We start from the raw sequence: 27,102 nt of genomic DNA on the forward strand, positions 1-27,102 counted from the left end.
CTCACACAGTGCAACCAACTGCCACCCCGCTCACAGATCACAGACACGACAGTGTAGCAACAGGATTTATTAGAATTAGAGGGTCTTTCTTTGAAACAAATGCCATATACTGTACATTAAAAAAAAAACACAAATAAATTAAAGTACTCAGTATAGCTATTTTAAACATCATAAACTGGGCATTTTACCTGTTGGAGTAGCAGCAGGTCTCATACGTTTGGCTGTGGGAGGGGTTTTCAGAGGACTATGAAGACCTCGATGAACCTGATGGGTTTTCAGAGGACTGCTTGAAGACCTCGCTGAACCTGGTGAAGATGTGTTTTTGCATCCTGCTCCTAAAAGAAAGAAAAAGAATAAAAGAAAAGAAAAATAGAAGTCAAATAATTTTAGTCCAAAATTTGACTTATTTATATCGAATGAACAGAATGGGGCGCAATAATGTCACAATGTAAAAAATATGAATGGCACTAAAAAGGCATTAGTTTCTAAACATTTTCTTTTCTTGCAAGATTCTTTCGATTTTTGGGGAACTGACCCAGACATCCCCAAGCCTGTTCAGGAGATTCACTGTTTTAGCCTTCCATCTGAGATGCAAAAGTTAATGCTCAAAACGATATTGAAAATATGACTCATACCTGATGATACACTCCTGATAGGTGGACATTGCAGCTTGGTCCTTAACAATGTGGTCCTGTTAGAAAGAGGTTTACTCAAGGTTCCCACAGAGGGCTCAGCATGGTCTGATTTAAAATAAATAAATAAATAAATAAATAAATAAATAAATAAATAAACAAACAAACAACCAATATTAATATTCAACAGTTTCTTAGTGCATAAATTAGTTTGTGAGCCTGTGAGAAAATTTCCTAGGAGCCTTATATGTGAATCAAAACATACTGTAAGCAGATTTTATCATCCCATCTCTTTTTGATGATAACCTTGCTCCTATAAACAGATGATCTATCCCTGATATTGTACCTTCTTTGATGGGTCGCAACTGCTGTGAGCTGATATAGTGATTTTTAATATGTTATGACGACAGCACTTATAAAACTGAAAAACTTTTGTTACAATAAAAACACTTAATAATCCTCAACATCAATTTGACCACACTAACAATACCATATTATAACAAAACTTGTTTAAAAAACACTTAATATTCCGCAATATCAATTTGACCACACTGATAATATCAGATGAGAACAAAACTTGACTAAACGGAGCTGAATAACGCTGCTATTGTCTTCTACTTTTTAAGTGAACTGGATTTGTTCATCATTGATTAATTCCACAGCATCAACACTGTTATATCACTGAATTGAACCGATATTGAACTGACTAGAGCTGAATAATGACACTATTGTCTCCAGTAGAACTGTTTATAGCTGAACTTCACTGACCCATTTCATAATGCATCAACTTTACACAGTTATTGAAATGAATTGAACCAACACTGAACTGATGAGAGCTGAATAAATCACATATTGTCTTGCTACACCTGCTTAACAGCAGGATTCTTATTTGCCTAAGTTTGCATCATTGATTCTGTTACTTTAATCAAGTGAAGCTGTTTTGGAATGATTTGTATTGTATAAAGCACCACAAAAATAAACGTGACTTGATTTGACCACAAACAGCAAATATAGCAACACTGCTACCTGATAAAATATAGGTACCCATGTTTATGTAGTTATCACAAACAAATTCGGAAATATTTGCAACTCCACATCTGACAGTAGCCTACCAAAAACAAAAACAAAAACAAACAAAAACTATACTTACTTCTCCACAACGGAGTCTTAGGCTTCCCATAAAAGGCAAACAACAAAGGAATAATACAAAAGTGACAAGATCCGATAAGTAGGCATGTCAAAAGAGTCAGATCACACTGAGCACAAGAGCTTGGCTGCTGATTCAGAGTTGAATTAGTAAAAACTTGCTCTGAGATTTCAGTTAAGGTGCCTCTGTATGCAGGCATGACCTTCCACAGTGAGCCTAGCATAATAATGAGAAAATAAGGTCTGTTTGCATTGGTAGATCCTCATTATTTGGATGTGCACTGCTTTCTCATACCCCTCCAAGTGAACTGAGGTGGAACAAACCCTTCCCCGCATAAAATACTATACAGAATGTAAAAAACCATAAAAACAAAAACACAAAAAAACAAGCCCATAAGCACAAATGTTCAAAAGGTTAAAGAGCATCACTGTCTAGACCGAAAAAAGCAGGCTATATTTTCATGTGTGCTACTCCTGATTAAGCTGATTTCAGGTCATTTAATCTACTTGGACTTAAACGGCTTTATATTTAAGCTAAAATCATATTTCAAAGTTGACATGTTTCAAAAATCTAGTTAAAGTAGATTGAATCCTTTAGAAGGGATTTAATCATAAGTCTTTGGATTTAAGTCAACACTGACCTAGCAGAAAATATGGGTCAAGCTGGATAAAATGAGGTTGATTTTGTCTAAATCAGTCACTTCTATCCATAATTATTTTCATTTTTAATAGTTATTGATAAATATTTTTTTCTTCCTCCACCGGGCTGACAATCTGGGAAGGCTCACCTTGCTTTGGATGTCCATTTGTCTGAGAAGTACTGGAGCTCTTGGTCTGTAATTTGGGTTTCACGGGCAGTTTGGAGGCTGATGCAGCAGATCCAAACAGAGAACATCACAACTCACATCCACTAAAATTCAAATTCACCTTCAGTTAAATGGATTTTAAGCATAATTGCAGAGGGAAGTGACAAACAATAAATCTATTGTTATTCAGATGTCACAAATAAGTGTATAGGCCTAGATACTTGTACTGTAAAAATGTTTGCACTGCAAACAGAGCACTATTTAAAAAAAAAAAAACAATGGAAAGGCAATTTAACATAAGCCTCCAAAAAACACAATGAATGTTTTGTGCCAAGTTCATGGTTACAGGAAGTTGAGTTTTTTACCCCACATTGGACACTCAACTACATCTGCTTTAAATCTGCCAAAAATGATCCAAACCTGGCTTTTAAGATACCTAAAATAGCCTAGCCCACAGAAAAGAATAACAAAAGAAATGTGATTAAACATACTGCCTAACACAAATCTGTGACAAAAGAAACTGTTTATATATGGAATTATTTTAGTATTAACAATTTATTCCTTTTTCAAATAAATGCCATTCTTCTAAACTTTCTATTCAAAGGATCCTGAAAAATAAAAAGTTTCCACAAAAAAAAATTAAGCAGCACAAATGTTTTCACAACTGATTATTAGAAATGTTTCTTGAGCATCAAGGATAATGTGACATGGAAGACTGGAGTAATGATGCTAAAAGTTTAGCTTCACAGGAATAAATTGCATTTTAAAATATATTAAAACAGAAAACAATACTTTTAAATTGTAATAATATTTCATAAAACTACTGTATTTTTTAAACAAATTAATGCAGTCTTGGTGAGCACGAGACTTTGTTTTTTTTTTTTTTTTAAATATTCAAAATAACTTTAGAACAGTAGAGTACAAAATCTACAAATAAATCAAGTCCTCCCTGAAACTATTTGTACTGATGAAGAAACAACGATGTTACAACACACATTTAATTCTATTATAATGTAGCATCAAACCAGTGTTTTCTTACAATGTAGACTGACAGGAATGACACTACACAAGACAAATAAAAAGAAAAAAAATTAATCCCTAAAAAACTTCAACCAATAGACCATACACCAACTCACACCGTAAAAATAAAAGCTTACCAAACAACAAAGATAGAGCTCTGCAGTGCACAACGCCCTTACCATCAGACGTGCTCAGTTTACTCCTGGGTGAAGGCATGTCAATGGTACTGCTGCCATCTTTTCCCGCTGTACCAGGTTTGAGCTTAGAGGCTGAAAGCGGTGGTCGTAAGTTTGCAGCTGGAACGTGAGCAGCAGAGGCACCTCCTGTCCTGGCTGGGGATGGCTGGGAGCCAAGCCTGATTCTACTCCTCTCACATGCTGCTGCCGCCGATGGCCTGGCAGACACTGCCTGCAAGAGAAGTCCCCTTTCAGCAATTTGCACCCACGCATGCCGCCCCAAACCTGAGCTCCCCACGCTTACAGCAGCATTGGCCATAACACATCTGAAGAGTGAGACTGAAACTCACGCAGACTTGAGATGTGAGCAGCTATTGTAATAAAGTCCCCATGGGAATTCTGAAGTCACTGCCAAGTTTTTTTTGTTACCCTCTCCTGCTCTGTAAACATGATTTGATGTGTGCACATAAAACGCATTTTCCACAGACTCAGCTTGCTGCCCTCTTGCAGCAGTAATTAAAACAGCAATTACAGTACACTGCATAAATACTTGCTCTTTAGTTTTTTTTGTTTGTGAACTGTGCTTTGTTTGAGATGGCAGCCTTAATCCAAAATAAAACAGACCCAAATCAATTAAAACTCACTCAAAATTTACTTAGAACTTAACATTTTTAATAGTGGCCCAATATTAGAGATTTAATCCATCTTTATCAGTCGAGATTGGCTATATTGGCCGATACTGGATATATGAAGAAACAAGGAAAGGGGAAAATCAAAAATTCTATCATCATTTACTCACTTATATTACCCCCTGTAAACCTGTATGACCTCCATTCATCTTTTAAACATACTCTATTTTATATTAGATATTTTAATGAAATTTTTTATGAGATTTCTGTACATCCAAACAAAAGTTTGACTTCAAAACGTGAGGTTTGTTTCCAACCAGTGAGACTTATTCTTGCTTTTGTTTATCATATTTCATGTGCTCTATATATGCTGTGTGTATCATCAATGTTTATACATGATTAAGAGCTTACATTTAATATATTCAGCTTATAAAGCTACCGTGTTTCTTCAGAAGACTTGGAATAAACTACTCAAATCATTCTGATTGTGTTTACCACCCATTTATGAACTTTTCGAAACGTTAAAGTTTAAAGCGACTTTGAATAGAGAGAAAGAAATCTTTTTTGTTTCTTTAAAAATAACTTTTGTTATTTTTTCACATTTGTATTTTGAAGATAAACAAAAGTCTTATTTTTGGATAAACTATCTTTAATTGTGCATGTTCATTTCCCCTATTACCTTTACCATCATCTAACTCTCACTTACATTTATTTAATGCAATCTTTTTGTTTTGTGTTATGTATAGTATTAGATTTACTAATGTTGTGCTCTGTAAATCCATTTGTAGCATCTAAAAGGATTGATTCTGGATTCATTTTATCATTTTACAGTTATTTGCCAAGACATACTTACCAACAGACTGACTTTCTGATTCTTCCCACGAACCTTCATTGACTCATTCCCCTGCGTGTCCTCTCTATTCCACTTAGTTTCTGCAGGTTTGGTCTTTGCACCTCCTTTAGTGTTTTTTTGTGGTGTGACGAGGTTGTTCAAAACTCCATTGACATGTGAATTCTTCTCTTGTGTTCCATCTTTACTCGTTTTGAAAGAGGTAGCACTTTCAGACCATCGGCGAGGTCGAGATTTCGAGGCTAGACCACTTTCTTGGCAAGATGAGCGAGTCCTTTTAGCTGCATTACAGCTCTTTACACTTCGAGCTGGTGTGGCAGATGTGCTGGTTACTGCAGCAAAAGTGGATTTTGTAGGAGATGACTTATGCTGGTCCATAGTCTGGCTTTCATTATTTTGAGGGACGGAGTTTGATGAAGTCTTTGGAACTTGTGCACTTGATATCTTAAAGGGGTTGGTGGCACGTGACATAATTTTAGACTTTATACTACTGAAGTTAGGCTTCGGAAACCGTTTTATTTCTATCTTATTGCTTTTACTTGCTGACACCAATGGAGTTTTGGGCTTCTGAGAGGCAGCGCCTTGCTTCTGACTAATAAATTGAGCCATTGGACTCACTGAATCACCTTCATCTTTATTCAGAGGTGACTCAGACAAAGATGGGAGGCAAAATGTCTTGTTATTCACAGACTGCACTGGAGTTGATGTCTGAGCATTGCCACTAATGTCTAAATCCTCAGAAGCAGTAATAAGAACAGTTTTTCCCTCCACTGGCGTTGACTGATTTGATCCGCTGCTGTTGCATACCAACTTTTGCACATTGGATTTGTGATAATGAACAGGTGTAACACATTCAAGTTTCTCATTGCTCAATGACTTTTCATCTATGAGAAAGGTCTGATTGTTGGTTTGGATGTAAGTACACTCCAGGCCCTGATTCTTGGGATCTCCTCGTGGCACCTCAGCTAAGCCCTCACACACATCAGGTAACATCCCAGATACCACGCCGAGATCCGAAGATATATCCAAGGAGGATCTCGACTCCCCAGTCAGTGAGATGCTCAGTAGCTGATCATTCTGGTGCAAAAGAAAGCTGTTACTTCTCATGACCATCTCACCTGAGCTCACAGAGCAGCAGTTCTCACTGGATCCACGACGTGATGGCTCGCAGGAGTCCACCTCAGACAGCTCTCGCTCACCACAGTCAGGGGAGGTTTCCGAGCTTCGGTCACTGCCATTGCATTCAGTGTTTTTTGTTTCCACTATCAAGAGAGCCATATTCTCATTCCAGTTGTCAAAAATTGCACTGCTTAATTTCACTACCTTTGAGGAAGAAGTCTCGTTTTTTGTTGTGAAAGTGATACAGTCCTCCATTTCTACATCAAGAGGACTATCTGAACTGCCACAACTCAAACTGCTAGAGCCCCTTAGTGAATCGGGGGAATGCTCACTGGGACAGGTGACGTTATTTCCATTTTTGTCCTCAATGGAGAAAGTAAGATTCACGGATCTACTTGTGATCTCCATGGATCAGCTGCTATGAGCAAATCTCACATCTATCTGAAACACCTCTTGTTTTATGAGAATTACATTAGTCGTCCCCTGAACTTCAGCACAGGTTTATTTATTGAAACCCATTGTGTGAATGTTCCTGAAAGAGAGAGAGAGAAAAGTTGTAAACAAATGTGAAATTCTAAACAATGCATATATAGTCTAGATTGATGTAAGAGGTTATGAAGTATATGAAGGTGACTCAACATGTGCTGGAGCTGAAATTAGAAGGGTATTAACTATTGTTGATGTAATACTTCACTGAACAAACACACATCCTGGCCAATAACAATTTGTGAAACCTGTTGTATTGCTGGTTACAAAATAAGTAACGTCTTCTTTGTGGAGAAGTTGTTACATAATCTACTGACCATTTACATTTAGAGTAATGAGGAAATTGATCCCCTGTTTAATTCTTTATGTTTCCAAGAGAAACACCATTAAAATTGCAAGAGCTTACTCATAGGTTACCAACCTCTAGTTCTTAAAATGGAACTGAAAAACGAATTTTAAAGTGTTTTTATAAAACATCTCAGAAACTCTGAATGTACACTATCATTCCGTTTGGTGTAAAATAACTTTCAACATAACTTGTGTAATTCATTGCTGTGAAATCATTTTAATATGATTTGATGCTCAAGCATTTCTGATTATCATCGATCTTGAAAACAGCTGTGCTGTTTAATATCACATCACACAATACAAAATATTTAAAGATTATTAAAATAAAATAAAAACAAAAAAAAATAAAAATAATATAATACATTACATTACTTTAACATTTGTTTTAATGTCTGTTAAAAATATCAATTGCTATCAAAAAAAAAAAAAAAAAAAAAAAACCTTTTGAACAGTAGTTTCACAAACACATCACAAAACGGACAAACAGGTGTAATTAGTCTATTCAAAGAAAGGAACCCTTAATAACAGTAACTGCTGAGATAAAGCAGTCTAGTGGCCTGAATGTAACGTTGCGAGTTGGAGACAAATCATGGGTTAGATGGAGACTGGTGAGGGGTTAGTGGGAGCATGTGCATTTAGTGCATTTAGATAAGCAGCTCTGTGTGCAAGTGAAAACACCTCACTGTGTTTAGCAGGGACAGATCTAGCTCTGTGATAGGACGGCTACACCCCAGCAAACATGCCTTTTTCAAACACAGAAAGCTTGCTGTGACTTAACACAAACATTAATAATTGCAAAATGTGCCACTTAATTTGATGAAATCTAATGATCAATACAGTTTCTTCAAGATTGAAGACAAAAAGTCAATTGCAATCTGCTGAAATTATAATTAATTTCTGAGTGCCAAAGTGTCTCATTTATTTTTTGGGTTGTGTCTCCTCATGTTAACATCACTGCCTTACTCCACAAGGGTTGAAAAGGCATGGCATACTTTGCCTCTGCTGAGGGGAGGCCTTGCATGCTCTAATGCACTTCTGACAAGTACAATGAGGAAAGAGGCCAGTTTATAAAAATGTATACCAATAAATAGAAAAAACAAAAAACAAACAAACAGAACCACCAAATAATACACAAACATAAAAATTTTAAAAAAAAAATGACCAAAAATTCACAAAATAAATACCAACACAGAACCCGTTTACAAGGTTAATGTGTAAATGTTCATAAAACAATGACCAGTAATTGTCACTTGGAATTTGCTTCTAAAATGTAGACTATCAATAATTGATATTCTTCTAATGTTACTCGTGAAAAAATATTAACACAAACTTTCAGCATATAGTGCACTGAAAAAAAATGGCGTAGAAACAATTTTCACTCAGAAATTGCCAGTAAAGAAATGGCAAGTAACATTTAATTAAACATTTTTTCAAGTATAAAGACTACAATAGTATTTCCTTGTAAAACATACACCAATAATCTTTGTTTTATTTACAATGTATAAAATGTGTAATATTACACCCTCGCAGGTTAAAGAAAATATTAATTATCCTCTATTTAGTTGCTTAAACATTTTAAATTCATATAATCTTCAAGTTAATCAAATGGACCAAGATATTTAAACTACAAAGCTGCATCCCATTCATTTCTCATCCTTTTCTAACATAAAAGCATAATTATAAAATAAATTAAACTCTCATTAAAACATCACTAATATTCTGATATAAAAAGGAGTGCAAAAATTCCTTCCTCGACTCGCTGGCAAAGTGAAAGGTTACCTTAGAAACTAACAGTGTGCTTAGTCATTTACAGTCTGACTGCTCATGCAAGGCATTAGAATAAAAAAAACAACATCCCTCAATAAATAACTAACTACCGCATAAATAATTATTAATGAATCCTACTTAAACTCAAATTGAAGGGACATAAAACTGATATGTCAAACTCTCATAAAAAGCAACAGTGAAATACAATAGATCATTCATTCCTGAAGGTTAAAGCAGCCTAATCATTAAGAGCCCAGTCTGGAAAAATATCATAACTGGAGCACTAAATCAGTTTATGGCATAAAAACATAGCACACTGCATAACAAACCAAGCTTACAGTTTTTTTTTTTTTTTTTTTTTTTTTTTTTTTTTTAACAGCATTTCAATTAGTGTTAAACAAAATTAATAAATCAATAAAATAAATAAAACAGATGCATTGTATTAATCAAATTTCATTAACTTTCATTCAAGTCAAAATTATGAGTAATTACATCTCTCCTAAATTAAATACCCTCAGCTTGTAATTGTTAAAAATGCTATAGAATTCTAATAGTATTTATGCCCTTATCTTATCTAAATCTTAGCAATTTCATGCTATCTAAAATCTTTTAAAACACATTAAAAAACAAAAATCAGAAAAACCTCAGAGTCCTACCAGGCATTGCCATTATGTCAGTTCAGCACATCCCATTCAAGCTCCTGCAGCACTCATAGCTCCATGTCTCAGAATCAATCCTATTAGTGCTGTGGTAAACACTACACCACACTGAACGCACATATATAAAGACAAAATACCCATCAGCCCCAGCAGTCCCTCCTTCAGCACCACTCCTGGCTCACAGCAATGGTTTGTCTCATAGGAATGTAGCACAGTCCAGGCTGCTGTCAGCACACTTTTGGGCTATCCCTGCATACTAAAACACGCCTCTACTCGTACAGCGCTCTTCAAGTTCCAGCCTTGGCCACGACTGAACCCACTGCAAAGCCCCAAGGCTAACTTTACAGCCTACACTAAACAATCACCCTATAATAGAAAAGCCCAAGGCAAGTCAAGGCGAAAAAAAACACATCTGGATAACAGAAAACAAAACAGTAGAAAAACAGCCATAAATCTGGAGGTCAACCATGAATATATATCATACAATAAAAAAAAACAAAAACTGGATGTCAGCCATGCAGATATTTCCTACCATGGAAAACCTCCAATGTAAAACTGTTAAGAATTAAGAAATGATAAAACAAAAGTTAGAAGAATTCAAATGTCATATCTATTTAGAAAAGTAATCCAATTACGCATATTTGGCATAGAAATCAGCAACAATATCATTAAATAGACAAATTACATCCAATACATCTAAATCCCTAATTAATGTATCTGTCATTGGGAACAGTACTATTCTTGACTAATCCCTATTTAAAGGTCTTTACACAAGGGTAGGGATCCATAATCGCGGTTAACAAAAGATACCAATAAGTGTTGGACACCAGGTCACAGAGTTACATAATCAAAAAAGATAAAATCATTCAACCCATTTTGATTCAGCAAACAATAGACTGTAATTTTTGCTGGCACTCAAACAATAAAATAAGCACAAAATCATATTAATTAAATAACTACTAAATTTATTAAAATAATTTTGTAAGTGTTTGAGACTATTTGGCAAGACATACAGGTCCTTCTCAAAAAATTAGCATACTACCCTTCAAAACTTCAGAGTCAGGGAAAATTTATTTTGATAGAAATTAATACTTTTATTCTGCAAGAACATTGACCTGATCAAAATGACCGCAAACAGTCTATGTATAATGCTACATTTGTAATGTCATACGATTTCTATTTCACATAACTGCTGTTCTTTTGAACATTCTATTTTCCCTGTAATGTTTTGACAATAAAATAAGTAAATACAGGTGCTTCTCAAATTAGAATGTTGTGAAATGTTCTGTTCATTTATTTCAGTAATTCAACTCAAATTGTGAAACTCGGGTATTAAATAAATTCAATGCACACAGACTGAAGTAGTTTAAGTCTTTGGTGATTTCGGAGCACTTCTTTTAATTGTGATGATTTGGCTCACATTTAACAAAAAAACCACCAAATCTCGACAAATTAGAATATGGCGACATGCCCAATCTGCTAATCAACTCAAAAAGCACCTGCATAAGGTTTCCTGATCCTTCAAAATGGTCTCTCAGTTTGGTTCAATAGGCTACACAATCATGGCGAAGACTGCTGATCTGAACAGTTGTCCAGTGTGCAGTAAAGACAATCATTGACACCCTTCACAATATGAGGGTAAGCCACAAACATTCATTTGTAAAATAAGTAAAACATCAAATATTGCTTAAACCAAGCATTTCAAAAAAAAAAATATTTTAACTAAAAATTTATGAATTAAAAAATGCACAACTAACCGAGAGAACTGCAGCCTTATGAGGATTTTCAAGTGAAATAGATTCAAGAATTTGAGTAAAATTTCACAAGGAATGGACTGAGGCTAGGGTCAAGGCATCAAGAGCCACCACACACAGACACAAGTCAAGGAAACACAGATCTATGGTTGTCGTATACCTCTTGTTAAGCCACTCCTGAAACACAGATAACGTCAGAGGCGTCTTTACCTGGAAATAGATAAGGAGAATAAGAACCGGACTGTTGCCCAGTGGTGTCAAAGGTTGTCCTCTCTTACAGATGAGAGCAAGTTTTTGCATTTCATTTGGAAACCAAGGTCCTAGAGTCTGGAGGAAGGGTGGAGAAGCTCATAGTCAAAGTTGCTTGAAGTCCAGTGTTAAGTTTCCACAGTCTGTGATGATTTGGGGTGCAATGTCATCTGCTGGTGTTGGTCCATTCTGTTTTTTGGACACCAAAGTCACTGCACCCATTTACCAAGAAATCTTGGAGCACTTCATGCTTCCTTCTGCTGACCAGCTTTTTGAAGATGCTGATTTCATTTTCCAGGAGGATTTGGCACCTGCCCACATCACACACCAAAAGTTGGTTAAATGACCATGGTGTTGGTGTGCTTGACTGGCCAGCCAACTCACCAGACCTGAACCCCATAGAGAATCTATGGGGTATTGTGAAGAGGAAAATGAAAAACAAGAGACCAAACAATGCACAAACTGATCACCTCCATGCCACGCTGAACTGAGGCTTAAAGCATAAGAAGACCCAACCAAGTATTGAGTACAGTACACAAATGAACATACTTTCCAGAAGGCCAAAAATTCACTAAAACAGTTTTATTTTATTTAATTTTTTATTGTTCTTATGAAGTATTCTAATTTGTTGAGATTGTGATTTGGTGGGTTTTTGTTAAATGTGAGCCAAAATCATCACAATTAAAAGAACCAAAGACTTAAACTACTTCAGTCTGTGTGCAATGAATTTATTTAATACACGAGTTTCACAATTTGAGTTGAATTATTGAAACAAATGAACTTTTTCACGACATACTAATTTATTGAGAAGCACCTGTGAAACAAATAAAAATTATGAAGCACAACTGTTTTCAACAGACTGGCTGCTGAAAATTCATATTTACCATCACATGAATAAATCACATTTTAAAATATAGAAATTCATGCTGATACCATCACATGAATAACCAACACATTTTAAAAAATCACATTTAATTAATATAATTAATTATTTCAATATTACGTTTTTACTGTAATTTTGATTAAATGCAGCCTTGGTGAGCACAACATTTTTTTTTTTTTTTTAAACCAACCCCAAACTTTTTGAATGGCAGTGTATCAGAGACTTGGGTCCTAAAGGGCACCTGCACTATAACCTGCTCTGGAATTCAAAGCTTCTGCCCTTTGAGCTTTTCACTGTTTCTGAACACCATATCTGGTCAAGGCATAGCACACACGTCCCACAGTACCATAAGCTAATGGTGCATTTGAGCCACATCAAACCAACACGCACTTCAAAATATTCATAGAATACATCATTGCATAGGCTGGCAGACGTCTAAAGCGTCTTAATCACAGTATTCATTCAAAAACAAATCAGGAGACTCAGAACTGTATTCTCAGAAAAATCTATAGAAATAGAAAAGACTATAAAAAGTTCATTGGATTCTTTTAAATCTAGTTACTTTTTCCTGCTGAGCTCGTGTTTCTCCCTCATACCTCACAATCTATTTCCTGATCGCTGCCTTTAAATTGTCTTGTGCACCTGACATAAACATCAGAGGCCTGCTTGGGATCTCTGGCAGCTCGGTCTATATATAACACTTGAAGTAAACAAAGTTGTAAAGCGATAGAAAGCAGAAGACCCCCCTCGAATAAATGTATACAGACTAAATAACCATTAAACAGGCGTAAACAAAAACCAGATTCACGCGACTCGAGTAACAACACAAACATGCCTCGCGCTACTAAACCAAGGATGAAATGTAAGGTACAAAAGTGCACTTACACAAAACTCAAAAAGCCATATAAACACTGACTCACAAACTTCTCTACCTATAACAGAATAGCCCTACTTACCCCGCACGCCGCAAGCGATATAAACTGGGACTCACAGATTTGTCTACCGTTAACAGCAGCGCGTGCACTGGAAAGGTGAGAGCTCAGGTGAGCTCGCGCTCTCCTTAAATGACGTCACAGCAGGAAAGACACTAGCCTCTACAGTTCACGACCACCAAAAAAAAAAATTAAAAAAAAACCCGTCCCCGACCACTTATGCAGAGGGATTGATGTTTCAGTTAAAGATAACTAAATATTATAATTAAAAAAGATAAAAATAAATGAATAAATAAATGTTGACTGTTGACACTTCCTATATATAATATCTTAATAATAATAATAATAATAATAATAATAATAATAATAATCTACTATAAAATCTCTACTACTTCATTTGTCAGTGTTAATTTTTAAAAAACTATTATTATAGAGGCTCTATTAACCCCTTAACTGTCACCGTCCCACCTGTGGGACGCTTGGCGCTCTTTTTTTTTTGTTGTCCTTTTTCTCTATAAAATCTTTTAGTAATCATCATAAATATTCATTTTATTTACCAGCTTAGAAGCCAAGATTCTCTGTGAACCCTGTCATTTTTCGGAAATACCATGAAATGGTACTTTAAAAATCTTATGGCGGTCTCCACCCTTAGTGGGCAGTGTCAAGTGTCATATTACAAACTGCATTACGGTCTCTTAGAATCATTAACTTTTGATAGACTTTACAACAAACATAAATTTGGACAGGTCAAGTCTCAGTATTCTATATTTGGTGGTTATTTTGAGTATTGAAGTAAAATAACTTTCCTCTCTAATTCTGAAAATTCATTAAACATTTCAAAGGAGTTTTGAAATGCTCCCAGTGGCTGTTTGTGGGATGACGCCCTAAATAAAATCTCACAGGAACCTCAATTTTTTTTCATATCAACTTCAAATTTGGAACATAACTTATTTTTAACACAAGGCTTTTAATTTTAGGCTAAACCAATTTTAGAGTAAAACCTGTTATGTAAAATATTTATAATAAATAAAATAAAATAAAAATAATATAGCACATTTTATTTGGCAGTACATTTAAACTTCTATAGATTTTTGATACTTTAATTTTTTTTAAAAAATTCCACTTTTGCCAAAATCTGCTAATTTTCTTCTTTAAAAAGAGACCAACCTTAGGTCTATATTCCAAAGTGTTCATAAAATACAACAATTTAAGTTTGGATAGTGCACTTTGGTCATATGGGTTTAAAAAAAAAAAAAAAGATTATATATATATATAAAATTTTATAAAATGTAATAACATTTTTTTTTTAATTAAATTTTATTTACCACATTAAACCAGTTCTCTAAACACCCTGCCAGTTTTCTAAATACCCTGATATTGATAGTGTTTGCACTTTCTGTAGAACTTTGAATTGTATATTTACCAGTGGATGTTAATTATTAGCTACATTAACCTTGACAGATATTTACAAATATAAATGATGACAACAAGTTTTGTATTCTATATTCAATTATTTTTATTAATGACAACTTCAAATAAAAACTACCAAATTAAAAAAATTAAACATGTATCATCAATTACTAAAGCAACTATGAAATTAATTGAAAACTTTATTGCGGATTATGCATGGATGCAGCAAGGATGTGTTGAAAACTTTATTGCGCTGCATGCAGGAGAAGAGCTTTTTTAACTACACATGTAAAAACTTAAATTGGACTACTAAGCTGAACTAATATCATTTGTCATCCGTCCACAAATTCATCATTTCCTTCATGGTTCAGATATTAGATCCAGGAATTAAACATCATTAGGCTCAAAGCTGGCCGGTCTGATCTTCATCTGCACAGATTTGAGGGAGTACCACCAGCCATGCCACGGGTACCACACTACTCCATCATCAGTGACTGCGCTGTAGGGGCCTCTGTGGTAGAATCCATTCAGATTGGCAGAGTGACATCAATAAAAAAAAACATTAAACAACATACAAAACGTAACAAATTTTGTAGTTGTCTTATTACTATAATGTGAAAAGCTCTGTCATTGTTACAGATGCAAACCTGTTAAACCACCATAATGTGAAAAGCTCTGTCATTGTTACAGATGCAAACCTGTTAAACCACCAGCCACCCTTGTCCTCCTGAGCACAACTGCCACCATAACGGTCATTATCTCTGTCTCGTGTGCTGAACTTCATTCCTTGATGGCTGGCCCACCACTGAACCTCAGGATGGTAACTTCCAGAGAGAGCGTCCCCTGCGTTTCCTGTATATACGCCAAACTGGAGCTGGTAATGGTTCTGAGAAGACGAATGGGATCGTTAAAACATAAACCAAATAAACAGCACACAGATATTATACCATTTGGGTCATATGAAGTTTATGAATTGTGAAACCCCTTAACCCCTTTCTTAATGAAAATAAAAAAAATATAAAAAACACATATAAGTCCATAATAAGAACATAAAATATAAACACACAACATTTTTCATAATATGAAGAGATTAATAAAAAGACCTGTTCATTATCCACTTTGAACGTTTTGTACACTGCAAAACGGTGGCTGCCTTCAAAGTTTTGAAAGAGACTTATTAAAAAGTCTTTCAGATTGATTTTCATATAAATATCCATAACCATAAGGTTATTAAAATATGTCATGCATTGTGTGTATTTTGCAGAATACGGTAGAAACAAATATTAATCCCTCAAAGTTCTGTATGTAACAAAATAATTTTATAATTTTATAATGTAATAAATACATATAATTATGGCTTTATAATATAATATAATATAATATATCCATCTATTCTTCGAATGTAGGGTATAAATACATATAATTATGGCTTATTATGACATATCTTTTTCAGTTTGTATGCATTTTAGATGCATAGATTATAGATTTACTCACCTTGAGATGTCAGATAATGCAGATTATCATTCCCTAACCAGAACTCTCCATTAGCAACCTTCATGTCACCAAATCCAATTTTATAATCATTCCAATCTCTAAACATGAACATCGAGACATCATGTTTCATTTATTAATAAGTAGACATCTCTTCTTACAACAATGAAATAGAGTTTTCAGTACCTGTCAAATGACTGACTGCCATCCGAGCGTCTCTGCAAGACTGTCCATCCACCCCCCTCTGTCATATCACAGTACACTCTCATCCGGGATGGACTTAGCAGTGGTTTTATCATGTAAAACCCACTCTGATTGCTGCCATTTTTGAAGATCTGAGCACAGTCTGTTTATGGCAGATAGATTTTTGTTAGGATTACTTTGTGCTGTTATAATCAGAAAAGTATAACATATTTACACAATGAATACTACATCTTAAGAAAATTATATAGAGCTTTGACCCATGTACTGTTTGTCTCCCATGTCATAAAATGAGCCTGCTTTAAGGGAACGTTCATCCATCTGGTTGAGATTCATTAATCGTTGAATAAGTTGCTGTTGCTTTGTATGGCGAAGTTCCAAACTCCTCAACTCTGCTTGAAGGCGCTGTATCTCATCTTCACATTCGTCAGGAGTCTAAACACACAACACACAGAATGACTACTGTAAACTCAACATACAAATAAAGTATATACACACTGTTTCATTTGGGTGTAACTAAAAGTAATTTAAACACATAAGAAAGAAGCAAAATGAATTTTAAGACAATACTTACAGAGTCTGACAAATCCAGATTAGTACAAAGCATCCAAATCATGAGCAAAACTGACATTGCAAATGTACTTATTCGATGCTGTATTTAAAGATAAAAGATTGTAAACCAAGTGATGTCGTGCAATTTAGGCACTAAAGAACAAATACATTCTCAGCTTGTACAGTTGCTTCTCTGGTCTGTTCTGGTGCCTGACAAAGTTTGCTGTGGTTGAATGTGCACTACTTTGAGCTGAGTCACTCTGGATCAAAACAGATGTGCAGATAACTACAAACAGCTCCCGAGACGTCACAAAGAAGAATGTTCTGTAAATGAATAAACAATTTAGACATTTGATCTCAATCCTTAAATTTGTTAAAATAAAATTCCAGTAAAACAAACGAACGGCGCTCAAAGTTTAGATGTTTTTTACATTAAAAAAATAAAAATAAAAAAATTATCTGTAATTTACATTGATGCACACATTTAATTCTCTGTATATCTAAAACACATGAATATTTGTTTACAAAATAAATAGAAAAATCACAAATTAAAGAATGTCTAAAACTAAGAATACCAAAACCTTAACAGCAAAAAAAAAAAAAAAAAAAAAAAAATGTGTGATACAAGGCACACTGATCCTAAAGAGAGAGGGAGAGAGAAGGAGAGGGAGAGAGGGAGTTTCATTCCAAAAGTAAAACCATTAAAAGAATAATTGATCTTGCTGATGATAGACATGCATATGCACAACAATTAAAAGAAACTTGCACAACAATTAAAAGAAATTTAAATCAAGCAGAGGTGTACAGTAGCAATAAGGCACGCAAGGCAGGCAATTGCCTGGGGCCCCGCATTTTGAGGGCCACCCCAAGGGCTGATCATTTAAATAATCTGAAATGTTAATATTAACAAAGTGTCTATACACAATAAGTGCTAGTCCACCTTGTTGGCAGAAGCTATTTACACTAACTCCGCCTACCAATTACTGGTTGAGATAGACAAAATTACACAAGATACATGATTTAAACAGTGCTCTAAAAGATGTAAGGCGTGTGATGATATCTTCTGATGCAATTGACCAGAGTTTGAATTCGCCTTTTGCCAAACTCTCTCCCCACCAAATATCAAACATAAAAGATTTAAAATTTGTTTAATATAAAAAAAAAGTAAATAAAACAAAACAAAAAATAAAATAAAAACTGGTATTTAATAACAAAAAGTTATTGTAAGGTATTTCAGCTATGCTGATGATACCCAGATTTACCCAGCCCTATCACCAAATGACTAGAGCCCCATTGACTCCCTCTGCCAATGCATTGATGAAATGAACAGTTAGATGTGCCAGAACTTTCTTCAGTTAAACAAGGAGAAATCTAAAGTCATTGCATTTGGAAACAAAGATGAAGTTCTCAAGGTGAATGCATACCTTGACTCTAGGGGTTAAACAACTAAAAATCAAGTGAAGAATCTTGTTGTGATTCTGGAGACAGACCTTGGTTTCAGTAGGCATGTCAAAGCAGTAACTAAATCAGCATACTATCATTACACATTCAATACAGTCCCAGAAAGAGACACATAAAATGTCAGTTTAAACTACAAAAACACTTTCCTGCATCATTACCAAGGATTTCAGAAAAATAGATTTCCTTATATCATCAAAACATTAAAGAAAAAGGCAACAAATTTCCATTTAAAATGTGTGGTTATTCAGTTTATTATGCAAAAGAAACAAGCACAAATGTTGCAGTGGTAAATCAGTTACAACAGACGTGTCCATGAGAAGAGATATGTGCAAGTTCAGAGGTAGAATTGCAACCATTATGATTTTTAACATCCTCCTTTTCTTATACACCGCTCTGTAATGACAGATATCTAGAACAGTATTTCATATGCCTTAGTTAATTCAGAATTGATGGATATAGGACTCCAGAGTTCCAGCTGACACATCCATCAGCGACGTGTAGGTTGTCAACTGCAAAAACAGGAGAGTAGATGGCTTCATTATCCCAACTTAAAACACATGACCAGAAAATGGCTTCATTATTACTTCATATGACATTAGACCAGATGCAATAACCAAATAAACCAAATATAAAGTATGATATATGTAAGTTTAAGGCTGTTGTTAATAAAACTGAAAGGAAGACTTACTTTATTAAGAACTGGTTTTGTAGACAGAACATCATATATTGATGCCAGAGAAATATTCTGTGGAAATTACAATTTGTTATCTTCTATAAAACATGTCTTCATGAACAATTAGTTATTAATTATGCTCATTCTTTTAAAAGCACTTCAAAACTACTCTCTAAATTACTACTACAAAGCAGTTTTATTTCTAAAACATAATACAACATACCGCTTGTGTGGTTTGATTCATGCACTTCATTGCCGGAGTTCTACGGTCATCAAATATCATAGGCTTTTCCCAGTGATCATAGTTTGTTTCCAGGACGTACCATCTCCCAAGCTTCATATCAAGTCTTTAACATCATCAACAACACAACAAAGTTTAGAGTCATTTTAAAACATTGCAGACAGAAATTTGATACTTCTATGTGATATGATTTACTCACTCCCATATGTCTAATGTGTTTATTCTCGTCCTGGTTATCACACAACCCTGGCCCGTTCCGTTACCACCCAAGATGAAGTAAGCTGGTGCAAGCAGTTCAGTCTGAGAGAGCTGGTATATATCAAAAATTATATATTTTTAAAATAAAGTGATGAACTCGTTTTCCTCTTGTCACAGAAAAGTTTAAAATTATATTTTTAAAATAAAAAATATATATACTTTTTATCTACCCATGAGCTAATTAAAATAATTTTAAAACTACTACTTAAAGTTATGCGGGAACTATGTGGTCATGACAGAGAAATAAGGAAGTTGTGCTTTCGTGTTATGCTAGTGTGGTGTTGTTTTTACCTGGTAGCATTTTCCAGAACTTTCCGAGTGAGAAAACCCATCCACATTCCATCTCTCCAGCCAAGAATCCATTCCAGAATCCCTGTAAGAATTTATGATGTTATCTAACCAGTCAACCATCAAAAACATCTAGTTGCACCAATGATTTGTACAGTAGCTATGTTTAGAAGAAATATATACGTAGTGTTGTGTAGTTCTTTACAAACTTTAAACATTCCTACAACTGTTTATATACCTGTCACTTACATTTCATTTGTCATAATCACTTAAAAAAAAATCTTACCTACATAACCCCCATCAAAGTTGAAACGCTCATTCATTGTTAGACTGAATTCACCCTAAACAAGTAAAACAGTTACTTGTTTTACATTTACAAAAAGAGAAACATCATTTTTTATCTTTATTCACTTACAGGTCTAATTCCAGTAAGTATGCCAACATATCCAGCAAAGTTTGTTGATTTAAAGACGGTTTTGTTCCCTCTTTGGAAATTGACATTAACCACAAGAGGCTTAAGCTTCTCTGTTAAAGTCCATGTTTTATTCTGTCGATCCCACCTTTATGAAAAAACATATCATTCTTATGACATGATATAAAGTATGTATGCAAATATAAATATTTGAAGGGTCAGAGCACACACATCCAAAAATGTCTTGGCCAGGTGCAAGATCAAAAGGTACCTCATCAATAACAGCAAAAAAGATCTGCATGCTGTTATTCCCCCTTTATAAAAAAAAGACCTTGCCTGACAAAGGTCTTTGACTGAAACATTGCCACTTTTAACTTTTTTTTTCTATAAAAGGAGAATAACAGTGTGCAGAATCAGATATTTTTTCCTATTATTTTCTAAATATTTGCCAAAAATAAAAAATAAAATCCTACCCCATAAACAGTCCAAAGTCCAAATTCCGGGCATGGTAAATATTTCCTAGAAAAAATAAAATATATGCAATAAAATGTTTATTAAAATTAAACTTGATTTAAAACATTATGCAAACTTATTTATATATTCTCACCATTAAAATCTTCAGCAACAACTGATGTGCAAACAGTGAAAACCTCATAAAAGATATTGAACAGTGTAATTTCACCTAGGGAGACACATAAAATAAATGTACAAAAATATAAAAATGATAAATTACAGTTGCAATGCCTTTTTTAAAGAAATGGGGACAATTAAGCATAATTAAGGAGTTTGTTTGAGCTTTAATTTATTAGATTGCTTGCATTTACCATAATTATTATTTAACAAATAAAATGGAAATAATAACAATCCCACCTAGAGGGATGCCAGAAACAGCTGCTATTCCCTTAATTTCATCACTGAAAGGTTGTGGAAGTGTATCCACAATCAACGGCTATAAAACAGTGAGGACATAAATCACAGCAAAATAATAAGACATCAAAATATATAATATCAAAATATTCAAAATGCATTTTTAAGATGTCCAAATTCATTCATACATTTAATTACTTACCAGCTCCTCGTCCACTAAATCAACAAGTTTTCCATCAAAAAAGCCCTTGGCCAGGTCTTTTATTGTTTGCACCATTGTGATCAGCTGTAATGCAACATGATTATTGTAAACAAATCAAAGCCTTCTTGTAAGAGACATGAGAGACATGATAAAAGACATGCACGTTATTAAAGAGTTTTACCTCTGTGTTTTTATCTTTGATTACTTGCGTCCATCTCTCACTAGGAGGTAAATCGAGATCAACAGTGTACCAGGTTACATTACCTTTAAACCTAGATAAACCAAAAAAAAAAAAAAAAAAACATATAAGCTCCACTTAATGCAGAGCACAGAGCATCTGAAATGTAGGAGCACATCAAACTGAATATTTGAAGAAGAGAGTAACAGCAGTACGTGGGTCCTTTAGGTGGATACATTCCACTTCTGCAATCCTCCAGCTGCAAATACAGACAGTAATGAGAAAAGCGTGACACCAGCACAAAGTGAAACACCCCGGTGCAGAAGCCGCATTTATTCATAACCAAAGACAGATCACTCTGGTGCAGAAACCGCATTTATTCTTACCCCTCGAACAAACTGTGAGAAAACAAATAAATATATAACAATAATGTCATAAGCTGATATTGGCTTCATTGTCTTTCCGCGAAGTTTTCTAAACGTTCAGTCATTCCCTGCGGAAGACAGTGCAGGAAATAAGCCTCGCGACGGAACGTACCATAATGTAAGGGGTGCTCAGACACAGTATACGTTTGCATTATTTTTAAGGAAAGGTTAACATAGGTTTTTCTTCTTATAAATATTAATTAACAATATTCTTACATATATTAACTAATACTTAATTGGATTTAGTTAGGTTGTGCTTGTTTATGAGTACACCCACAACACGAACACCCCCGTGATTCTGCTGCTTGAGCTTCTCTCGGCAAGTAAACAAGGAAGTTCAAGTTCATTTGTTCAATGTTTTGATCTGTCCGCTGTGCATCAGGCGTGACAGAGAGGGATCACGAGTGAGCTTCCACGACACCGGTTTACCAGGCAGCACTAAACGTGAAAGAAGAATCATCACGGGTTTATTTTCTGCTGTTTCAGCTTCTCAACAATTTATGGAAGCCAATTTCCGCCACGTAAAAACATGGAGAGAAAAAAAATCACATGTAAATTATAATTATCAATTATAATAATTAAAAAGTAAGAATTATGACTTAAAAAGTCGAAATCATAATAATAATACGATTTTCTAACTCCTAATTTCTACTTTTTATATCACTTACGACTTTTTTAAAACTCATAGTTAGGCATATGACTAATAATTTCTGATAATTGACAATTTTGACTTTTCTATCTAATAATTAAATTTTATTTTATTTTATTTTTTATACGACTTAGCATGATTTTTCCCTTATGTGGAGGAAATGGGTTTCCATACACCTGGTTACGTATTATATAAAATTGATTAATGACTTCCCTATTTCACGGCTGTGATTTTTTTGGGCTACTCAGCATAGACATTGAAAGCAAAACAAAACTTCTCGGAAAGAAAGAGCGAAAGAAAGAAAGAAAGAAAGAAAGAAAGAAAGAAAGAAAGAAAGAAAGAAAGAAAGAAAGAAAGAAAGAAAGAAAGAAAGAAAGAAAGAAAGACGAAGGCTCTAAAATAAGTAGGATAATTCATTTCAGATGAAATGATTCAGTATATCCAGCAGGAGGCAGTATAACCCTGTTTAGATCACAAAAACATTATTCAAGAAACATCATGAAAATATTCTTCAAACTGACAAAATGATTTACTAAATGTAGCAATTTATAAACACTTCATCAGCAATATTAGGATTTAATATAAGGTCAATGAAATGATTTGCTGTTTATTTTCGAAGTCAATTGTAACTTTGTTAAATAAAACCATGAACTAATAATAAAAAAGAAAAAAAAAACATTTCAAAATTTAAACCCATGTATTATTTATAAACCATGTATTTGCAGCTGGATAAGAATAAACTCAACCTCTAGATGGGACTTTTTGATTGCCAACTCAAGTCTTTATCCACCACACCATCACCACACAAAAACTTATCCCTACCTCTTTAATTGATTTGCACTGATCCACCTCTTCTCCCATCTCAAGCAACGATGAGCTGCTTACCACTGGTTGCCTTCAACAGTGCTGCTTTCTGTGCATTTCTCAAGCCATGAAAAAGTGTTTTCTCAAAGTGACAGATCAGCTTGTTCAGCAAAACTTATCCAATCTCACCAAACTGACCACGCTAGCACCAGCCTCAGTTTCCATTACAGAGAAACAGCATTACTAATCCACCAAAAGGGGTCCACAAAAACACAGTCTCAACTTTGGCTAAAGCAGATTGGTTAACAGCCCTCAGAGTACGCTAGCAAGGGACAGGGAATATAAACCATCCTGAAATGTTTTTTTATTTTTATTTTATTTATTTATTTATTTATTTATTTTGTGCCACAGAATAAACAGACAAAAAATTGCATAAAACTGAGAAAAAAAATAACATGCATTAAAAGAGAAAGTAATAATAATAATAAAGAAAATATTTTTGCCTGACTTGAATGATAATACATTGAGTCATCATTTAATACCAGGTAACATGCTGACTAAAGCACTGTACATACTGGATAACCCTAATTAAATTTATTTAATGTGTTTAATTTTGTTTTCCTTTGGATTTGACAATAAACCAATTTAGAACCACTAGCATCCTGTTTGTCTATAAAAATGCAGGATATGAGCAACCATCTGTATGCATCACAAAATTCGAGCATTTCCGTTATTGGTTATAAACATTCAGGTTCCTGTGGAAACAGCTTTAAAATACAAGCACAGCCCCCTGCGGAGCGGTGAATGGAGCACAGAGTGGAGTTTGAGTTATGAGCCTTTCACAAACAAGAGATAAAAGCTGACTGGCTGCTCAGCCAGCTGAGAATCCTCAATTAATTAAACACTTCCCAGTGATTATGCCCCCTGATAGAACTTATCTCCAGAGTCAGGGCTGCACCCACCTAATGGGCTGTTACATCAAAACACAAACACAATGTGATGCATTTCACTTCGTTTACGCTGGGTTTATATACTGTAAAACGCACATTAATGAATGAATTTGAGTGCAATTTTCAGTTTGACCCAAAGGAGAGCTGATTTCTCTGACTCTCAGGAAGGCAAACAAGCTAAAATGAATTATTTTTTGAAAGAAATGAACACCTTTATTCAGCAAGGATGCATTAAAATGATCAAAAGTGACAATAAAGATCACAATAAATTATTTTAAATAAATGCTGTTTTTTAATGTTTATTAATAACAAAAAAAAATCAACTTTTTTATACTGATAAAAATAAATGTTTCTTGAGCAGCAAATCAGAATGATTTCTGAAGGATCATGTGAGAAGACAGCTTATGAGTAAAAGATTATGAGGCTATGGTTATTTAAACTGTAATAATATTTCACAATATTACAGTTATTTATATAAGTTTTATCAAACAAATGTAGCCCTGTTGAGAATTATAGTCTTAAAAAATAAATTAAAAAAATCCTACCCATCCCTATATTTAGTATATATATAAATATATATAATAATATATTATAATATAAAAAATAAAATATTATATAGAGATTTATTCACTAGAGTGAAAGGTGTGAAAACTAGCCTCAATCTTAAAACATTGTACAGTAGATCCCTGAGATTTATTCACTAGAGTGAAAGGTGTGAAAACTAGCCTCAATCTTAAAACATTGTACAGTAGATTAGGTTTGCAATGCAAACTGCAACTGAAGTGCAATGACATATACGCATACTTTCAACACAAGTCCCACAAACAGCATTTTACTCATAACTGCCTACACAACATCATCATAAAATTATGCACTTTTTTCAGGTTTTTCCTTTTTACAATATCAATTTGTGCCTGTTCTCAGGTGTATGGAGTCCTTTACATGCTGACTTTTACTGAGGTGTCCCTGGATTCCATTTCCTCTGGATAATATTGATGATCCCACTGACTTAGTATTGGCGTGATCACTTTGAATCATAAACAAAATACACAAACAACTCAAATAACTCATGTTCAAGTGAAAAAAGGGTAAATCAATCATTTAATGACTGCAGGAGGTTTGTCACTCTCTGACAGATTACAGCATGTCTAACAAAGGGAAGCTGTCTGTGCTGCATTGTCTTCTTCAAAACCATCACAAAAGCACATATCACCAATTATAATCACCTTGTCACTTAGCATTAATGGAAGGTGACCCTGTGCATGCACTGAAATACACTGTATGACTTCTGAAGGTGAAACCAGCAAAAAAAGCACAAAAACATACATCATGCTCAGATTTCAGAGGACGTTGCTTTACCAACACAATGCAGGCTGCATGTTAAACGAATACATGTATATCATATCTGACTACAGAACAGATATTCTGGAGTATCTTAACTGTGTCTGTATGCTATGGTTATGTACATATAGGCCTTTTTGATGCAACTTTAAAAACTTTCTCTAACCTTGTTTACCTGAAATGAAATATATTACAACAAACTGTATTACAAATAACACCGTTTTATGCATTCTGCTTCATGAAAACCATATAAAGACTTGATGATTTCTATACAGCTGAAATGTTTGTAGCTGTAAACCTGTTCACTGTCAAAGCTGAAAATGATTTAAGCATCTGTCGCAGGGCAATAAATCACACACAAACGGAAGCATGAAAGCTAATGGCACTGTAGCACTGGAGAATTTTCATTTGACTCAAAAGTCTCCTGGGCCTCGAATGTTTTTCTGACATTATGAAATGTTCCCATATTGCAAAGTGAAAACTTTCAAGTTGAATTCTTAGTGCTGACATTCAAAATTAAACTGCATATTTTTCAAAAGTTACACATGATTAAACATAATCACAAACTTTCTTATGCCTATAATAAGAATTAAATGCTTTGTGGAAATTATTTTGACCACGTAACAAGGTTTGTGAAACGTGAAACCTGTTTCTGTCTCAGAATAAAATGAAAAATGTGAAACTAAAAAAAAGAAATACTCACAACTGCGAGAGATATATAGTCAAAATAATGAGAAATAAAGTCATAATTGTGAGAAATGAAGTCTGAGTTATGAGACATATTTTATTTATTTTCTCTCTGAGTGTGAAACTGGCTTCCACAGGTACAGTAGGTCTATATGATAAACAAAAATGTAAACATAAAATTAAATTACATTACATTAAATATCAACTAATTCTTCTTCCCTACAAACGTAGACTAAATGCAAATCTTCTTCAATGTTAATCCAGGGCCTGGGAACTCTAAGCGGATCAGAAGGTCAACCCCCTGGACTTGTTGGATCGAAATCCAGTTAAAGTAAAAAGCTTTTGCAAGCTCAGAAGTTGTTTTAAGGATTAGAGCAGCTACAGACAGGAATTAGATGCAGTTTATTGGAACAATGTCATGTCACATTAAAGAGTTAACTAGGCAGTGCCGTGGGGACTGGTTATCTGGCTAGTTGCTGAGATGGTAATCCAAGCCTCTGTAAGCATCTGTCAAATGTCACAAAGTCTCAGGTTGACACACCATTTTTGCCTCCAC

The 27,102-nt window shown here is 34.4% G+C and overlaps 3 protein-coding genes and 1 long non-coding RNA gene across 4 annotated transcripts; all 4 read right to left on the reverse strand.

The window, feature by feature from the left end:
- Positions 1-5,080: 5,080 nt before the first annotated feature.
- Positions 5,081-6,849, reverse strand: LOC122134510. The gene has a single exon (XM_042738537.1). It carries the CDS (start codon positions 6,784-6,786, stop codon positions 5,230-5,232), a length of 1,557 nt encoding a protein of 518 aa, XP_042594471.1. The 5' UTR covers positions 6,787-6,849; the 3' UTR covers positions 5,081-5,229.
- An 11-nt stretch (positions 6,850-6,860) lies between these two features.
- LOC109071110 lies at positions 6,861-9,979 on the reverse strand. Its single transcript, XR_006156466.1, has 2 exons — positions 9,636-9,979; positions 6,861-6,910 (listed from the first exon to the last, which is right to left on the reverse strand). It is a non-coding gene; the product is annotated as an uncharacterized LOC109071110 (long non-coding RNA).
- Positions 9,980-15,098: 5,119 nt separating this feature from the next.
- On the reverse strand, positions 15,099-17,490 carry fgl1 (fibrinogen-like 1). Its single transcript, XM_042738539.1, has 7 exons — positions 17,133-17,490; positions 16,819-16,993; positions 16,544-16,703; positions 16,354-16,458; positions 15,970-16,075; positions 15,565-15,752; positions 15,099-15,413 (listed from the first exon to the last, which is right to left on the reverse strand). The coding sequence occupies exons 1-7, from the start codon at positions 17,187-17,189 to the stop codon at positions 15,254-15,256; spliced, it is 951 nt and encodes a 316-aa protein (XP_042594473.1). The 5' UTR covers positions 17,190-17,490; the 3' UTR covers positions 15,099-15,253.
- Positions 17,491-19,011: 1,521 nt separating this feature from the next.
- On the reverse strand, positions 19,012-22,210 carry asah1a (N-acylsphingosine amidohydrolase (acid ceramidase) 1a). Its single transcript, XM_042738809.1, has 14 exons — positions 22,077-22,210; positions 21,906-21,949; positions 21,694-21,784; positions 21,513-21,596; positions 21,314-21,392; positions 21,051-21,125; positions 20,917-20,962; positions 20,447-20,591; positions 20,318-20,372; positions 20,032-20,116; positions 19,685-19,810; positions 19,468-19,591; positions 19,260-19,316; positions 19,012-19,080 (listed from the first exon to the last, which is right to left on the reverse strand). The coding sequence occupies exons 1-14, from the start codon at positions 22,143-22,145 to the stop codon at positions 19,012-19,014; spliced, it is 1,149 nt and encodes a 382-aa protein (XP_042594743.1). The 5' UTR covers positions 22,146-22,210.
- Between the last annotated feature and the right edge of the window lie 4,892 nt (positions 22,211-27,102).

Source organism: Cyprinus carpio, chromosome B14 (assembly GCF_018340385.1).
Source record: "Cyprinus carpio isolate SPL01 chromosome B14, ASM1834038v1, whole genome shotgun sequence".
NCBI classification, from domain to species: Eukaryota; Metazoa; Chordata; class Actinopteri; order Cypriniformes; family Cyprinidae; genus Cyprinus; species Cyprinus carpio.

Excerpts from the sequence above, each read along its gene's own strand:
- LOC122134510 (XM_042738537.1), bottom strand. The coding sequence starts at position 6,786 with ATGGAGATCACAAGTAGATCCGTGAATCTTACTTTCTCCATTGAGGAC.
- fgl1 (XM_042738539.1), bottom strand. The coding sequence starts at position 17,189 with ATGTCAGTTTTGCTCATGATTTGGATGCTTTGTACTAATCTGGATTTG. Across the intron at positions 16,704-16,818 it reads GGGAGACAAACAGTACATGG|ACTGTGCTCAGATCTTCAAA; the intron begins GTCAAAGCTCTA and ends TGCCATAAACAG. Across the intron at positions 16,459-16,543 it reads GGCAGTCAGTCATTTGACAG|AGATTGGAATGATTATAAAA; the intron begins GTACTGAAAACT and ends GTTCATGTTTAG.
- asah1a (XM_042738809.1), bottom strand. The coding sequence starts at position 22,145 with ATGAAGCCAATATCAGCTTATGACATTATTGTTATATATTTATTTGTT. Across the intron at positions 21,597-21,693 it reads TCAAAGATAAAAACACAGAG|CTGATCACAATGGTGCAAAC; the intron begins GTAAAACTCTTT and ends GTTGCATTACAG. Across the intron at positions 20,117-20,317 it reads CTTTGATGGGGGTTATGTAG|GGATTCTGGAATGGATTCTT; the intron begins GTAAGATTTTTT and ends AAATTCTTACAG.